A 16,749-nucleotide genomic window follows, 5' to 3' on the forward strand; every position below is an offset into this window, starting at 1 on the left:
CTTTATTTTAACCTTCTTTATATATAACGTTTACTCCTTGTGATATTACTAGAAATTATATTACGACACTGAAATCAATTTGTCTTTAATTGTTTCATGAAGATTATAAATGTGATGTGCTAGCTACTTGGTCCCGCCCTCCCCGCCCGTGGAGCCTTCCAGAAGTAGCCGGCAGATCCGTGCGGCTCGTAACTCGACCACACTCCAGTATCCATCTGTAAAAGTGGTTATTTTGTCAGCGATAAGGACGTTTGGGAGCCCAATTCCTTCGTCAACATGTCAACGCTGGGCACACTTGCCTTCGACGAATATGGAAGGCCTTTCATCATCATTAAAGACCAGGATAAGAAGACACGGCTAACAGGCATTGATGCACTGAAGGTACAATGGGCTAGCATGTAGCATGCATGTCGGTTAGCACATGGCTGATTTCATTGCATTTCCATTATTTGTGAAATACCAACGACATTCAGTTGTGAAAACCACCTGATTTTAGCTTTTAATTATACCACAGTGCGATGCTGTTGTCAGAGCAAATTGAATGTGATTAAACAGATTAGCTGATTGGGCTGCTAGCCACGATGCTAACATGAGGCCCATGTGCTTCAAGGCGATGGGTGTTGTAGGTTTGCGGCCACCAATGGTCATCACAGATGCTTTGTCAAATGACATCCCTCATTATGCATATAGAAGTAAAAACATTTAACATGCTCAATTGTGTTTTTGCAGTCCCATATTATGGCAGCCAAGGCAGTTGCCTCAACCCTTAGGACTTCTTTGGGACCCAACGGTACGTGTAATATGCCAAAGCCTCCATTTCATGATCAGACCTTTATTATAATCCAACAATTGTCGTGACCAGGCCTGGACAAGATGATGGTTGACAAAGATGGAGAAGTGACTGTCACCAATGACGGAGCCACCATTCTCAGCATGATGGATGTGGACCATCAGATTGCTAAACTCATGGTGGAGCTGTCCAAGTCACAAGATGACGAGATTGGCGATGGAACCACTGGAGTTGTTGGTACGTGAAAGGAAACTCTGCTCGAGCTAGGTGTGTGACTTCCAATGTAAAATCGACTGACACGTTCATCATTTTTAAACAATATACACAACTATTCCAGCAATGTCTTAAATAGTTTAAAACAAAGCAGGTGTGTTCTTAACCTGGGACCCACACTTCCCAAGTGGAAACTGAAGAAAGTGATAGTAACAAGGAATTCTCCAAATGTTCACGTGTGGGGCTAAATTATGTCTTATGGCTAATTTTCAGTTTTTTATGTCTGCTATACAGGGTAATATCAATGGCAAAGTGACTATAGGGGTGCTATTTCATGTCTATAGGTCTCTAGTAAATCCTGTTTTCCGCTAACTATGAAAATATTATTTATATATTTATAAATATGGAATCCTAGTCAGCGGGAATTCACATATCGCCACCAAGTCGGGAACCGATTTAACCATGAAAAAAAATTTAAGTAAAATTTTGGTTGTATTAAATGTATTTGTCTGTATTTAATCATTTTATTATATAATTATTTAAATATTGTATTTTATTAATTGTCATTTTTGAGTAGCTGTGTGTGACGGCTGAGAATTTACAGTACCTTTTATTGTCATATTTCTAGAATGTCTATATAATTTTGAATTTTTTGACTCATCAGTGCTGGCAGGGGCCCTGCTTGAGCAGGCAGAGCAGCTCCTAGACCGGGGAATCCACCCCATCAGGATCTCTGACGGCTACGACCTCGCCGCCCGCATCGCCATCGAGCAGCTCGACAAAATTGGCGAAACGTTCCCGTGCGACCCCAACAACACGGAACCGCTCATTCAGACCGCCATGACAACACTGGGCTCTAAAGTGTGAGTCTAGCGCACTCTATCATATTTTAGGTTTTGCTGCGCTTTTACTGAGCTTTCCTCTTGACGTTGGGCTTTCAGCATCAACCGGTGCCACAGGCAGATGGCCGAGATCGCGGTGAACGCCATCCTCACCGTGGCCGACATGGAGAGGAAGGATGTGGACTTTGAGCTTATCAAGATGGAGGGCAAGGTGGGAGGCAAGCTGGAGGACACGCAGCTCATCAAGGGCGTCATCGTCGACAAAGAGTTCAGCCACCCGCAGATGCCAAAGGTCAGAGCACCACATGAAACACCGAGTGAAGAACGTGGCTGATGACAACGCTTCTTTATCGCAACTCAGGTCCTGAAAGATGTTAAAATCGCAATCCTCACCTGTCCGTTCGAGCCCCCGAAGCCCAAGACCAAGCACAAGTTGGACGTCACGTCTGTTGAGGACTACAAAGCTCTCCAGAAATACGAGAAGGAGAAGTTTCAGGAGATGATCCAACAGGTTTGTTGTTCAGGAACATAACGGCCGGCTTTCCTCGTGTTTGACGTCCACATCTGTTTTAGGTCAAAAGCAACGGCGCCAACTTGGCTATCTGCCAGTGGGGCTTTGACGATGAAGCCAACCACCTTCTGCTGCAGAACAAGTTACCCGCTGTCCGCTGGGTCGGAGGGCCTGAGATTGAGGTGAGATGCGGACTATTTCCAGGCTTATTTGGGCTAATTCAGATAATGCTACACATTGCAGGTCCCAGGTTGAGACTGTTTTCGAAGTCCCTGTTTAGACTGTATTGTGTCTTCAGTATTAAGTTAACTTATTTTTTCCTGTGCAGTTGATCGCCATCGCCACAGGGGGGCGCATTGTGCCCAGGTTCTGCGAGCTGACTCCAGAGAAGCTGGGCACTGCCGGCTTGGTGAAGGAGATCTCCTTTGGCACCACAAAGGACCACATGCTGGTCATCCAGGACTGCAAGAACACCAGGGCTGTGACCATCTTCATCCGTGGAGGCAACAAGATGGTAAGATGGAGAATGAGTCGCAGCTGATGCACCCCGACCCCCTCAGTGGGACCAATTTTGGTTAACTGCTTCTGTCTTTTTAATAGATCATCGATGAGGCCAAGCGTGCGCTCCATGATGCTCTTTGCGTAATTCGCAACCTGGTCAGGGACAACCGTGTAGTTTATGGAGGAGGAGCCTCTGAGATTTCTTGCGCTTTGGCTGTCAATCAGGCGGCAGATAAGGTAAGGTGCAAAACTTGCTAAAAAAAAATTTTAATGCAATATTTGGCAACCTCAGTCCTCAATTTTTGTTTTGTTGAATTTCCAGTGCCCTTCGTTGGAGCAGTATGCAATGAGGGCCTTTGCAGATGCCTTGGAGGTCATCCCAATGGCGCTGGCCGAGAACAGCGGCCTCAACCCCATCCAGACCATGACCGAGGTCCGAGCCAGACAAGTCCGAGACAACAACCCCTACCTGGGCATCGACTGTCTTCACAACAACACCAACGGTGAGCGTCCACATCTAAACCTCCCCCTGCCCTCCCCCTCACTTGGCCGCTAAAATGTCTTTGTGCTTCCAACGCAGACATGAAGCAGCAACACGTGGTGGAGACCCTCATCGGCAAAAAGCAGCAGATCCTGCTGGCCACCCAAGTCGTCAAGATGATCCTCAAGATTGACGACATCCGAAGCCCGGGAGAGTGCGAGGACTAAAAAAAAAAAACACACCATCCCCGTCCCTCAACACCTGCAGGCTCTGCGGCGCTCTCGAACACGGTAACACGTTTGAGCTGCTGATTGTAGGCACTTCCTGGGCACCTAAAACCGCACTGCTTACCGCTATTTATCATTTGATACCCAAACCTGCCATTAAAATGTTGGTCTGTGGAAATATACAGCAGCTGTTTTTATTTATGCCATCACGTCTGTATGAAGTATGTTTCATACTTTAATACCAGGGGTGTCACGAGATGAAAACATGCTAAGATTTCTGCCCCCGACCATTAAGAAATGAAAATGAACTTAATTTTTCCAGCCTCAGTATATGGCCGTGTGTTTGTTTTCCTCGTTGCTCTCTTCTTTCTCTTCTTCAAACAGGCACCCTGCACTGGTTCCAACACCTTGGTGCATTAATGAACCATCTGGTGGAGACGGGGCTGCTAGCACCCAGTCATGTGACACCTTCTTACATAGCTTAGTTACTCTGTTGGGTGAGACACACAAGCACCAGAACAGGCTTTTATTATCTAACAGGCACAATAATCTGTTACGCAGTATATTGTGCAACTCTTGTCACTAAGCTAAAAAATTTAACTGAACCCTTGACATCACTTCCTGTCCACTCAACCCTCTGCTCCCTGAGCATGGAAACACATTTAAAGCAATACACAAACTTATCTAATATATTGGGTAATATAAGTTTAAAGGTGACTGTAGGGGTGTTATTTAATGTCTAGAGGGCTCTAATAATGTAATGTTAAAACTGTATTGGAAGGTTGTGAACAGATTCTGTGCTCGAATTACCCAAAAAAATTGGATATACTGTATAAATAAGGCCTCTGTTCGGTTTTAAAGTACACACAGAGCCTGAGATGTTTTTCAAACCCTGGAAAAAATTAATTAGTCATCTTATAGGACAGCCTCATTGTGCTCCATGCATGCTCTTATGTGATATGACATTTTGCAGGTATTTAAATATATTTGTTCAGCCAGTTGATCATATCAGTTCTGGCCTCCTGAATTCTGGGTTCATCCATCGGGTTGATGTCCTCTCTCTTCCGGTGTGCGAACCCGTGGCTCTGTCCGGGGAAGACCTTCACCTGGTAATCCACGTTGCATTTCTCCTCCAGCTTTGCTTCCAGGCGGCTCACCTGAGCAACAGAAGAACATGTCGCTGGTTATATTATTGAATCTTCGGGCATTTATCAAAAATAAATACCCACCTGATCCAACGGGATGAAGTTGTCGTTCTCTGCAAAGATAAACAAGGTCGGACTCTTCAGGTCGTATTTGTCCTCTGCCTCTTCGATGATTCCTGCAGGACGGGAACAAATCAGGAACAAGGAGCGACGTGTTCAAGAGCGGCTGCACACATGACGTACCGTAGAATGACACGCCGGCCGACACCTCGGGGTAGTGCAAGGCGATATGATGTGTGGCAGATCCTCCCCAGCAGAAGCCCACCACTCCGATGCGTTTGGCCCTGCAGTGCTTCACCAGGAACCTCAGCAAAGCATCCACCTCTCTGGAAGGTATACAGCTCGTATATCACCCCTTTTACTATGGTATTACCCAATGTAGTACAACAGAAAATAACCCAATATAGACTCACATTAGTATTGAAAGTTACAGTACAGTACTTGTGGCAGGTCTCTTTACTGACACCTAGTGGCCACCTAGTATACTACAGAAGTTTAGAATGAGTCCATCTCATTCATTTTAAGTTGGCAATAATTTATAAATGTATGATTTTTTTGTTTGTTTTCTGCTTTTTTCCTTACGGAGTTGGAAAGCCTACCAATTTTACATGTTTTTTTCCAGCGGTTCTTGAATGCACCATATGGTAGTTTGACATGTGATTCATAAAAAGTATTTGTCTACGCAAACAAGTGGCTTGAACCATCATCATTTTATCCTAAGTCATTATTGGAATTTCAACAGGTAGAACCTGAAGGCCGGGCTAAAAGTGCTTACTTATTGATGTTGGTGGACTTCTTGTCTTCAAGCCATGCCATGAATGTGGACCAGTCACGTGATGGGCTCCACGGTTCTTTTCCAAGAAAGAAATCCGCACAAACGGCCCTGAGCAGAAGGAAAAACATGCAGTTGTACATTGAAATATTAAAGGTTTTATCTAATCAGATTTCTCACACACGTGTATCCATTGGCAGCCAACATGTCCGCCATGTATCTGGTGTTGGGAAGCTGCCACCCAAATATGTCGTGGATGACGACAACAGCCTTCTCGGACACCGTAGATGGTTTCGCTACATATGCTTTGAAATGCTCGATTTGGACCTCCTGGCCGAGTTCCCCATACTCCATTCGATCCCCGATATCACATGGACAAGGTCTCGCCTCATTTGCCATCTGCTGACACACAAAGTGGGCACTGTGACTTGGGTGGCAAGTGGGAGATGGAAATACTAATTGATTGAACAACAATACCAACAACGCCACCTGGTGGCACTAAAAGGGAACACAGCTGGGACTTACCGTGGCGGCCCAAACTCAAAATCATGAAGGGAGAAAGAAACTAAAACACCCGTGACACCACACACACGCAGATTTGTGAGGAAAAAACCACCACCAGGTTTGGGTCGCCGCCTTGGGCCCGCAGCACCTGTCCACAAAAGAAAAGAATACTTAAAAACAGGCCACAATGCTTCATACAGCAGTCTATAAAAAGAACACCCACACGCGCAGGCACGTGTTCAAATAAGGAAGTAAACAATGAACAGTATTAAACAGAACACAATAGAAATATTATACAGAAAAACATAAGGATTTAATCACAACTAATGTAACTTGGGCAACAATAGCAGAATAAGGCGGACATGGCCGACTTACCTACGGGAAACACGACCGCACTCAGAACGGCCCCCAGCAGGGCAACCGGACCCCACAGAACCAGCAGCCCGCCTCACTGTGCGCTGCGGGGGAGGGAGTCCGTGCCTCGATGGCGGCCACACACAAAATTCCAGCGGCGAAGCCTTGATCCCACGCTGTTGCCGGAACGCACACCTCGCTAGTAAAGCACGACAACCCCACTATCGCCATCCACGCCACGCCACGAGGGGCCGCGGATCCAGAATGAGAGAAAGAGGGAAGACGCACGAGACCCAGCCCCATTATATAGTCACGCAGCGCCGCCCATCAATCAGACTAATCAGATTAAAACAGGTGCTGCGCCCACAGTGGGGGTGTGCCCACAGTGGGAGTGTTCTCACAGCGCTTCTGCCACACGTGGAAAGTGTAAACACCAGTGTGTCCCTCCAACAATATGCAAAACTAGTTACACAACCGTGACAACGCTTTTTGCAGAATCGGAAAGGAATAAAAAAGCTGCACGTGCAATGAAAAGTTGTTTCCTCCAAGCGGAAAGCAAAGAAAGCAGTTGGGAATATTTACATAAATATATATTTTTATATAGCATACCGTGCGGTCAAACAACGTGGAGGAAGGGAATCAATCGCCAGTCCTGCAGGACTTCTTCTTCTTGTGTGTGTTTTGCGTGTGTGAGAGAGAGAGATAGGTAATCGACATGTATTCCTGTGTACCTTCAAAATAAAAGCGACAGGAAGCTGTTCATTATTTAATGGTCTTTTGCAATAAAGCTGTATTTTGTATCCCTTAATGATAGGTGACCTTCGTGAAGCCTGAAAAGGCACCGCTGGGATTCGAACCCAGGATCTCCTGTTTACTAGACAGGCGCTTTAACCAACTAAGCCACGGCGCCGGTAATGAAGGCATCCCAAAATACACATTGCTCGATGAGCATCACATAACGACATATAGTCACTTTAATACATTTTTTAATGTGAAAAATAATTGAGAAAATTGTTAGATTGTGACTTTAAAGGACTAATCGATCGATAAATATTGCTGTGACATATACGGTATACTTAAATGGTGATAATGGTAATAATGATTTGAAGTGCGCACTCCGATACACTAGATGGCGGTATAACACCTAGCGGAGAAGAATGCTAACAACAGTTGGTGGATACTGCGCATGCGTGAGCAGGCTTTACTTAGCCATTTGTCTCCTGCGTTTTAACTGTCATGACAGCCACATAGAAGATGCAGTCTTTCTCAAGCTAACCGTAAAGAAACCCGCAACATTGTCAGTGAGCGAATAACGTTTGGATGTTAAAAAACAAATATATATATATATATAACAGCGAGGCAAACGCCGGCGTTTCCATCTGTCGGGGAACCATTTTATGACTGCCAATGCATCTGACCCATAATGCTAACGTTGTCTCGCTAGCTTAAAGTGGCTAGCTAAGCTATCTCGCGTGTCGTTGATGGGTTCACTGAACAAGCTACACCTGGGAAAAACCACGACTGCTGCTTTGTAAACAACATGGACACGGCCGAAGAAGGTAAATACGAGGTTGTCTCGTCGATGGTCCGCTGTTAGGGGGTATTTAGCATTAGCTCAGAGGGGTCGGGAGCGCATCACGGAGAACCAAGCCTATTGCCGAGCTGGCCTGCTCGGATGTTACATTAGCTAACGTTATAGCTGGATAACGCCACATTGCAATGTATCACTGCTTCGAGATGCTATCTGAAGGCTATCAAATGGTAGAATGTGTGTTTATATGAAGACACGTCGATGAAACCGGAGTAGAGACAAATCGAAAGGACCAGACGTTCTTGGTGATGTCACCAGCCGGTCAACTCAAGGGTCACCTCATTTGGGGAATTGGTACAACTGTATTAATAATTATGTAGATCCCATATTTAGTTCTGATTGGCACTCTTGCTTTTGTGTTATCAAAATGACAGTAGTGTTATTTAATACATGTAGGGTGTAGGAATGATGCATTCTACATTTATTCTTGTATATTGTTTCCACAGCCTTCATTTCAGTCAATTCTATTTGCAGCTGATCTCAAAAGTATGAATGTAACATACCTGTTTTGTGTGTGTGTGTGTTGTTTTTTTAGCGGATATTTGTCGTGTCTGCCGCTCCGAGGGCACCCCGGACAAACCTCTGTATCACCCCTGCGTCTGCACCGGCAGCATCAAGTTCATCCACCAGGAATGGTAAGTGACAGCTATGAAAAAGTCAATGAAAATTTGCACCCAAAAAAATGAAGGGTACACTTGTGTTCTGTGCAAAATATGAAAAAAATAATCTTCTGGAGAATTTTCTGTGGTGTAAATTGTAGAATTGTAAAAATAAATACAGAAAGTGAAACGCCAATGCTAAGATGATTAGATTTATAAACAGATAATATAATAGTAATAGTAATAAAAGATATGTCAAACTAAATAATGATTGAAAATGGCCATACAATTATCAGTTCATCAAATACAAATAAAATACAAAAAGCTTTTAAAAATCTTACCAAAAATATTCTAAGTAAGTACTTAAATGGTGAATTTTTTTAAAATGGTCCAAATTATAGAAAGAAAAAATTTAATAATAATAATAATAATAATAAAGAAAACCTATGTCATTGTTTAACTCTCAGCACTTAAAATCCTAAAAATGTGCAAATATTCAGACAAATTCCTCATTCTCCATAATAGTACACACATTTTGGCTCTTTTTCCTACCGTTAGCTCTGTGTGTTTGTGTGCAATATGTCTTTAAGAGTCGGTATTGCAGATCCAATCTGTCACTCAGGCTATTTTTAGTGTCACATGCTACAAAAAAAATAAAAAAATAAATACCCCCAGGATTTGTGTTACCCCTGAGTGGTTTTGTCATTAGGTAATGATCAAAGAGGTTTATGATCAGATTACCATACAGCAATAACGGGGAAAAAATCCAACAGGATTTTCATTCTCGTAAGGGACTTTGTATTTTGTTACGTCAGAGCAACTAACGGGACGTGACAGGACGCCAACGTAACGTAAGAGAGAAAAAAACGTCTTCATCTATCTTACACTGGTCGTAATGCGTGTCATATTTCAGACCTGTGGTGCGCAATTGCGTGTTTGAAAGGAAACCTAACACAGCCATATTGTGTTGTGTTGTCATGTGACTCTTGGAGGGTTGTGTGTGTGTGTGGGGGGGGCGGGGGGGGGGTAATGTGAGGTTTATGGGTGTACATCTATAGAGGAAAACAGCCTGGATGCTTCTGGGCGGCTGGTGAAGCCCACAAAGCATGGCTTGTAACGTCACCCGGCAGAGCAGCTAACTTTTCAGTTGGGGGTTTGTTCAGTTCAAGTTCTGTCTTCATAAATGGTCGTATGCATAATTACATAATTAAGAGAGACTGCACTATGTGATTGTAAACTCACATCCCGTTAGCACGCAGTCACAGAGTACTCAATGCCGTGCTGATGCTAACCCTCAACTTTCCAAACCTTGTCTTCCAGTCTGGTCCAGTGGCTGAAACACAGCAGGAAGGAGTATTGTGAATTATGCAAGCACAGATTTGCATTCACACCAAGTAAGTGCTTGTGGCGTTGATATATTTACTATATTAAACATTGGAATCATTGTTAAATACAATAATCCTTATTTTATTACGGTTAACTGGTTCCACACCCAAGCATGATAAGTCCATACATCCATTTTCTGTACTGCTGACCCTCATTAGGGTCGTGGGTCGAGCGTGAAGTCAATCTCCTAATTTATAATTCCCATGTATACATGGTTGCTAACATTATTAGAGACCTCTAGACATGAAATAACACCCCTATTGGCATCCTTACAGTCCTATTACCCAATATAGTAGACAAAATAAGACTTGTCAGTTGCTGTAAATATGTGCCAGTGGGGGGGAAAGACAGGAAGTGATATTGGCGGTTCATAGTTGAGTTGTAGCTTAGCATTGGTTTAGTAGCGTTAGGGATTGAACAGGAGCCCTGGGTTGCCTGACGTGATTGAATCGGTGACCTTTTACAGGGTTTTGTAACTACTGTATGTCCTTTTCCATGTCCGCTGCAGTCTACTCTCCCGACATGCCGTCACGCCTGCCCATTCAGGACATTTGCGCCGGCCTGCTGACCAGCGTGGGCACGGCCATCCGCTACTGGTTCCATTACACTCTGGTGGCGTTCGCTTGGCTCGGCGTGGTTCCTCTTACAGCATGTGAGCGTTGCAGCCACGTTCACATCACCAGCGTCACATACGAGTTCCTGTTGATGGTTGAGCTACAGAATTCCCACTACGGAGGCGTTATCTAATAAACATCACATGTAAAGTGTTAATCCCCTTCAGCCATCTAAACAATGAGCTTTTTTTTTTTTTTTTATCGGTTTCAGGTCGCATCTACAAGTGTCTTTTTACTGGCTCTGTGAGCTCACTTCTGACACTGCCGTTGGACATGCTCTCCACGTGAGTGATGATGACAAGAGCAGAGAGCACATAGCACATAGCGCTCGATGTAACATTCGCCGTACGTGTTACGGTTTACGGTGTGTTTACATCCTCGTTCCGTCGCGTTCCCCCGCAGAGAGAACCTGCTGGCAGACTGTCTTCAGGGCTGCTTCGTGGTCACCTGCACCCTGTGTGCGTTCATCAGCCTGGTGTGGCTCAGGGAGCAGATCGTCCACGGCGGCGCGCCCCAGTGGTTGGAGCAGCACCAGGCGCCGCCTCCCAATGCAGCCGGGCAAGCCAATGAGGTGCCTTTCCAATATTGAGCTATTAGTCCAAAATAATCTTTAATAGTGTTTAAAAAACGGATCTACAAGGTTATAAGCAGTTTTTTTTAAGCTCAAAGCACGCAAATATCATCTATAAATAAGCAATCTTATTTTGCTGAAATTCACTCGTCACAGTCGGCGAACTACGACACTGTGCTCCTTCCCTAAAATCAGCCATTTTGTCCCTTCAGGCCCAAGCCGCAGGACCAGGAGCGGCTGACGATCCCCCAGCTCACCCAGTCCCCGCAGAGCCTCCGGCCCAGAATGAGGCAGAACCGGAGCCCCCGGACCCGCCAGAGCAGGGTGACGACCCCGAGCTGGAAGAAGAGGAGGGGGCGGCTGCCGAAGACGCCGACCCCAACAATGGAGCACAAGGTTGAGGTCCCACGTTGGGGCTCTTTTCTTTTGTTTACATTTAAAATGAATGATATGTTACAGTATAGTTTTGACTCTCTCTTGTTCTTACATTTAATATTGCTATATGTCGCCTAGATGACATGAACTGGAATGCTTTAGAATGGGACCGAGCAGCTGAAGAGCTCACATGGGAAAGGGTAATTCACAAGTTCCCATTTTGCCGTAAATGATATGCCTCAAAAGCACTTGCAACCCTAAAATTGTTTAATTTGCAGATGCTCGGCCTGGATGGATCTCTGGTTTTTCTGGTTAGTAGCGTTCACGTTCCCTACTTGGTTTCACAGCGACAATGGTCTGACCTCATGGCTGCTCATTTTTGTCCTCCAGGAGCACGTCTTCTGGGTGGTGTCTCTCAACACACTCTTCATCCTGGTGTTTGGTAGGTATACATCTACATCAGAGCCAAAGTACGCTTGTGGTAATACCGTTAGTTCCCTCTGCTCACAGCATTTTGTTTTCCTTCTCTTGCAGCATTTTGCCCCTACCACATCGGACATTTCTCCGTTGTGGGTCTTGGCTTTGAGGAATATGTAAGCTGTCATCAGAATGTCACCTTGAATTATTGCATTATGAATGATGACTTTCAATATTTTATTTCAGGTTCAAGCTTCCCATTTCGAAGGCTTAATAACAACCATCGTTGGCTATATACTGCTGGCCATGACGCTCATCCTCTGTCATGTATCCTGATATGGAATGTTTATGGGCAAACTAAATGTTTTTTTTTCCGCGAGTTGGTGACATTGAACCTTAACAACGATATCGTAGGGATTGGCTGCTCTGGTCCGGTTTCAGCGCTCCCGACGCCTCCTGGGGGTCTGTTACATTGTTGTCAAGGTAACAGATGACCCGATTTTTATTTCCCATCCTGAAAACATGTGAACATACCTCAGGAGGATATTTATTTCATTTGCAACCATAGAATGAAAATGCTCCAAGTTTAAAAATATAGTATTATTTGGAGGTGAATATTAACTGTTTGTTGGTCGCAGGTGTCCCTCCTGGTTGTCGTGGAGATTGGCGTTTTCCCGCTGATCTGTGGCTGGTGGCTCGACATCTGCTCTCTCGTAAGACAGGCTTTGGTTTGGCATATTCATCATTACAGTAGCAGTTCTGGACTATTCTATTCTGTAAATTCAGAATAATCAGGTGTATTTAACACAACGAGTACATACACAAAGAGTACATGATATTTACAAATTGAAATTGCACCTTCTCTCCGGAGCTGATGATGTTCACTTTATGGCCAACTTAATTTAAAATATCAATGCTGATATTGTTTTATTGGTAATGTAAAATTTGCACAATTTTTTACTACAGCGCCGTTGTCTCGTGATTATGAAAAATCAGACGTGTCCCATTTGATACGCTGTCCTGAGGTGAACCAGAGATGGAAATAGATATCAGATGCTGCAGTGTGGATGCCTTTTGTCTTGGCATAATTTGTCCTAAATAAAACCTGACTTCTATTTAGAGAAGAGTAAAGACGTAGTGAGTCCATTTCTATGAAGGAGGATTCCTTATGTATACATGGAATAATTCTGTAGTTACAGCATAGAAAACCTATTTATTATTATAATTTGACACTATTAGAGCTTAATGTTTTGGTTCAACTTGCAGGAGATGTTTGACGCCTCACTAAAAGACCGCGAGATGAGCTTCAAATCCGCACCGGGCACCACCATGTTCCTTCACTGGCTCGTCGGCATGGTCTACGTCTTTTACTTTGCTTCTTTCATCCTCCTTCTGAGAGAGGTAACGCCATTTCCAGCAGCTGACTCTTGGCCAGTGAGGCAATATTAAAAAAAAAAATCAAACTTTACATTTCAGGTGCTGAGGCCCGGCGTGCTGTGGTTTCTGAGAAACCTCAACGACCCGGATTTTAACCCAGTTCAGGAGATGATCCACCTTCCCATCTACAGACACCTGCGGCGGTTCATTCTGTCCGTGGTGGTGTTTGGCTCCATCGTGTTGCTGATGCTGTGGCTGCCCATCAGGCTGATTAAACTACTGATGCCCGCCTTCCTGCCGTACAACGTCATGCTCTACAGGTAGCAGAAGAATACCATTTAATTGGAACACAAGTGCATTGTTATTGTTTATTTTGCACACAAATGTGTTGCACATTTCGTAAAAAGCACTTTCTGAAACGTCCTACCTCAGCGATGCCCCAGTCAGCGAGCTGTCGTTGGAGCTATTATTACTTCAGGTCGTGTTGCCAGCTTTATTGGAGCAAGGACACACTCGCCAGTGGCTCAAAGGCTTAGTTCGGGCCTGGACAGTCAGTGCTGGATATTTACTGTGAGTCCCCTGCGTCAGTGCCTTTTTCATCGTAGCCTCGATTTGTTCACCGATATCCATTCCGCCACCAGAGATCTGCACTCCTACCTCCTCGGAGAGCAGGAGGACACTGACGCTAACCAGCCCGTCAACAACAACAACAACAACAACCCTCCCCCGGGACACCATAACAACAATAACAACCCGCCGCCAGCCGTTGGCGAGGGGCTGCACGCGGCCCACCAGGCCATCTTGCAGCAAGGCGGCCCGGTGGGCTTTCAACCCTACCACCGGCCTCTCCGCTTCCCGTTCAGGGTGAGAATGAAAACATTTAACTAGCGACTTGTGCAAAATGCAACCACGATTGGAGCGTTTCACGAAGGCCACAAGAGGAAACATCCCTCTTAATTTGTAGTTTTCTTGAAATTCACAAGGGTGTGGTGGCCCACAGTGGAGAAGGTTCTCTAACTTCTTTTGTGCTCTTCTCTCCCAGATTGTTCTGTTGATAGCGTTCATGTGTATGACCCTGCTGATGGCCAGTCTGGTGTGCCTGACCCTCCCAGGTGAGAGACGTTAAAGCGATCATCTGCGCCCACAGACCACAAATGAACTCTCAGGCTATTCATAGCCTTGTGTCAAGCTGCTGAAATAGCCATTTCCCAATTCCTCAAACACGCCAGGAAACGACTACGTAGTTGAGAATGATCTCTATATGTACCTTTTTGTGATTCAGTCTTCACCGGACGCTGGCTGATGTCCTTCTGGACGGGAAGCTCCAAGATCCACGAGCTGTACACGGCAGCCTGCGGCTTGTATGTCTGCTGGCTGTCCATCCGCGGAGTTACTGTGCTGCTGGCTTGGATGCCCCAAGGACGCACCGTCATTATGCACAAAGTTCAGGAGTGGACGCTCATGGTGGGTGTTATTAATAGCTTCTTCCTGTTTCTTAGACCGGTCAGCCCTTCTAGTGCTTGGGTGGACCTCATGAGGAGTTGAACTGTGCGTTGGCATTTTAATAAAAACAAGCAATTCCTTAGATCCTTAAGACCCTGGTTGTTGCTCTGCTGGTGGCTGGAGTCATCCCTCTGCTGCTGGGTTTGCTCTTTGAGCTGGTAATAGTCGCTCCACTCAGGGTACCTCTGGATCAAACGCCCCTCTTCTACCCCTGGCAGGTAGGACATGAGCTCTGATGTGTTTATTTTTTTTGGACTTTCCAAACATTTCTCCCGCTGTTGCGTGCAGGACTGGGCTCTTGGAGTACTCCATGCCAAAATCATAGCGGCCATCACTCTGATGGGCCCTCAGTGGTGGCTGAAGACCGTTATTGAGCAGGTGGGCGCTTGTTTTCCGTCATTCTGTCACTGCAGCAATTGCGCACCGTTGTCTCACAAAGCCGTTTGTTCCTCCACCAAGGTGTACGCCAATGGAATTCGCAACATTGATCTTCAGTTCATCATCCGGAAGCTGGCAGCACCCGTCATCTCGGTGCTGCTGCTGTCCCTGTGTGTGCCCTACATGATCGCGGCTGGGGTGGTGCCTGCTGTCGGTGAGTGTCGCTTTGGCCACTGCATATCATGCCCGTCATCCACAATCATTTTGTGAGCCATGGACACGCATCTTTCTCTTTTTGGGCGTTCTAAAGATATATAAAACCAGCTAAAAAATGGCGGCTCATTAATGCATGGGATGGAACATGCATATTCCAAAAACACAGCAGCAGTGGCGTCAAGCTCCCACATGTAGTGTTACCTTTTGGTAGCGTGGTGAAGCTCATCACTCGCCAGCTAATAGCTCGCCGCCGGTGTGGCAAGGTGTTACGATGTAAGTGAAGTAGTTATTTGGCGTCACAATGTTTAGCTTGTGAGACACACAATCGCCAGACTGGATCACCGGACTAGACGTTGTTGTTGTTGTTGTTGTTGTTGTTGTTGTTGATGATGATCGCATGTCTTGCTTCCCCAGGAGTGACCCCAGAGATGGAGATTCTAATGCAGAGGAGAATCTACCCATTCCTCTTGATGGTGGTCTCTCTCATCGGCATCCTGTCCTTCCAGATTCGACAGTTCAAACGTCTTTATGAGCACATCAAGAACGACAAGTAAGGATGTTTTTAGTAATATTTCTAATGTTTTTGATAGCGTTTTGTGTGTGCGTATGGTTATTGTTTACGGTCGAGTCCAATGGCAAATCATCAAGTCACGTCTGTGTGTGGTTGCAGGTACCTGGTGGGCCAAAGGCTTGTCAACTACGAAAGGAAATCCGGAAGAGCAAGCTCAGTCCCCCCCTCTAACCCGATCACGGAATAAGATTTTGAGCCGGGACGCCGCATAACCCCCCCTGTTTGATTTTCAACTCAGTCACTGGACTGTAAGCCGTTGGAATCTCCATTGGATCACAGTGGAGTCCATGGTTATTCACTTCCCTTTAACGCCCATCTTAGGTAGGAAGGGAAACATGTATTATAATCATGGCACAGCAAAGTAAGCACGAGAAGGGTTTGGATTTTTTTCCTTTTTTTTTTTAGATTTAACATTCGTGTTGTGGTTCTCGCCTTGCTTTGTAAAGCGCTGCCTGATAATTGTACATGTGTAAATACTTTGAGCTGACGCAGATTATGTCTTAAGAGGAAGACATGGATTATTGCAATGACCATTGTACATCTTAAAAAAAAAAAGTGTATGTATAATTTATTAAATCAAACTGGCAATTTGTTGCGTTGTTGATGATAAGCTGCCTTCGTGTGACTGTCGTTTGGACATCTTTGTCATCTGCACATTCACCTTGGAGTGTCAAATACTTGGGTTCTTTGACAAGGTAGGCAAAAAAAATACTTCTCTACAGTATTTAGTACTACTAGTAGTTGTAGTAGT

General features: G+C 45.1%; 3 protein-coding genes and 1 non-coding gene across 5 annotated transcripts; 2 read left to right on the top strand and 2 right to left on the bottom strand.

Moving 5' to 3' along the window:
* The first annotated feature begins 118 nt into the window (after positions 1 to 118).
* On the top strand, positions 119 to 3,886 carry cct5 (chaperonin containing TCP1, subunit 5 (epsilon)). The gene is made up of 11 exons (XM_058059880.2): positions 119 to 381; positions 730 to 790; positions 863 to 1,027; positions 1,668 to 1,866; positions 1,945 to 2,137; positions 2,207 to 2,356; positions 2,419 to 2,538; positions 2,685 to 2,870; positions 2,957 to 3,094; positions 3,180 to 3,360; positions 3,438 to 3,886. Exons 1-11 carry the CDS (start codon positions 277 to 279, stop codon positions 3,563 to 3,565), a joined length of 1,626 nt encoding a protein of 541 aa, XP_057915863.1. The 5' UTR covers positions 119 to 276; the 3' UTR covers positions 3,566 to 3,886.
* A 46-nt stretch (positions 3,887 to 3,932) lies between these two features.
* cmbl (carboxymethylenebutenolidase homolog (Pseudomonas)) lies at positions 3,933 to 6,638 on the bottom strand. 2 transcript variants are annotated; one of them, XM_078790587.1, is made up of 7 exons: positions 6,422 to 6,638; positions 6,159 to 6,194; positions 5,727 to 5,941; positions 5,546 to 5,653; positions 4,954 to 5,096; positions 4,795 to 4,886; positions 3,933 to 4,722 (listed from the first exon to the last, which is right to left on the bottom strand). In XM_078790587.1, the coding sequence occupies exons 3-7, from the start codon at positions 5,939 to 5,941 to the stop codon at positions 4,543 to 4,545; spliced, it is 738 nt and encodes a 245-aa protein (XP_078646713.1). In that variant the 5' UTR covers positions 6,159 to 6,194; positions 6,422 to 6,638; the 3' UTR covers positions 3,933 to 4,542. The 2 variants fall into 2 exon arrangements, with proteins under 2 accessions (XP_078646713.1, XP_078646712.1); XM_078790586.1 differs by having other exon boundaries at positions 6,068 to 6,194.
* Positions 6,639 to 7,236: 598 nt separating this feature from the next.
* trnat-agu (transfer RNA threonine (anticodon AGU)) lies at positions 7,237 to 7,310 on the bottom strand. Its single transcript has one exon. It is a non-coding gene; the product is annotated as a tRNA-Thr (tRNA).
* A 285-nt stretch (positions 7,311 to 7,595) lies between these two features.
* On the top strand, positions 7,596 to 16,590 carry marchf6 (membrane-associated ring finger (C3HC4) 6). Its single transcript, XM_058059973.2, has 25 exons — positions 7,596 to 7,959; positions 8,527 to 8,626; positions 9,911 to 9,984; positions 10,485 to 10,628; positions 10,802 to 10,874; positions 10,993 to 11,161; positions 11,374 to 11,557; positions 11,675 to 11,736; positions 11,815 to 11,847; positions 11,927 to 11,978; positions 12,071 to 12,129; positions 12,200 to 12,280; positions 12,368 to 12,436; positions 12,592 to 12,666; positions 13,220 to 13,354; positions 13,430 to 13,650; positions 13,763 to 13,900; positions 13,972 to 14,194; positions 14,373 to 14,442; positions 14,613 to 14,794; positions 14,917 to 15,051; positions 15,122 to 15,211; positions 15,293 to 15,425; positions 15,842 to 15,977; positions 16,098 to 16,590. The coding sequence occupies exons 1-25, from the start codon at positions 7,941 to 7,943 to the stop codon at positions 16,183 to 16,185; spliced, it is 2,745 nt and encodes a 914-aa protein (XP_057915956.2). The 5' UTR covers positions 7,596 to 7,940; the 3' UTR covers positions 16,186 to 16,590.
* The last annotated feature ends 159 nt before the right edge of the window (positions 16,591 to 16,749 follow it).

This window comes from Doryrhamphus excisus, linkage group LG5 (genome assembly GCF_037039965.1).
Source record: "Doryrhamphus excisus strain RoL-2023G ecotype Guam linkage group LG5, RoL_Dexc_Guam_v1.1, whole genome shotgun sequence".
In the NCBI taxonomy this organism is placed as follows: domain Eukaryota; kingdom Metazoa; phylum Chordata; class Actinopteri; order Syngnathiformes; family Syngnathidae; genus Doryrhamphus; species Doryrhamphus excisus.

Bases quoted from the DNA above. Each gene is read 5' to 3' on its own strand.
- cmbl (XM_078790587.1), bottom strand. From the start codon at position 5,941: ATGGCAAATGAGGCGAGACCTTGTCCATGTGATATCGGGGATCGAATG. The intron at 4,887-4,953 runs GTACGTCATGTG...CCCGTCCTGCAG, and splicing joins GGCCGGCGTGTCATTCTACG to GAATCATCGAAGAGGCAGAG. The intron at 4,723-4,794 runs GTGGGTATTTAT...TCTGTTGCTCAG, and splicing joins ACTTCATCCCGTTGGATCAG to GTGAGCCGCCTGGAAGCAAA.
- cct5 (XM_058059880.2), top strand. From the start codon at position 277: ATGTCAACGCTGGGCACACTTGCCTTCGACGAATATGGAAGGCCTTTC. The intron at 382-729 runs GTACAATGGGCT...GTGTTTTTGCAG, and splicing joins CAGGCATTGATGCACTGAAG to TCCCATATTATGGCAGCCAA. The intron at 3,095-3,179 runs GTAAGGTGCAAA...TTGAATTTCCAG, and splicing joins TCAATCAGGCGGCAGATAAG to TGCCCTTCGTTGGAGCAGTA.
- marchf6 (XM_058059973.2), top strand. The intron at 11,737-11,814 runs GTAATTCACAAG...TTTAATTTGCAG, and splicing joins AAGAGCTCACATGGGAAAGG to ATGCTCGGCCTGGATGGATC. The intron at 12,437-12,591 runs GTAACAGATGAC...TGTTGGTCGCAG, and splicing joins TCTGTTACATTGTTGTCAAG to GTGTCCCTCCTGGTTGTCGT.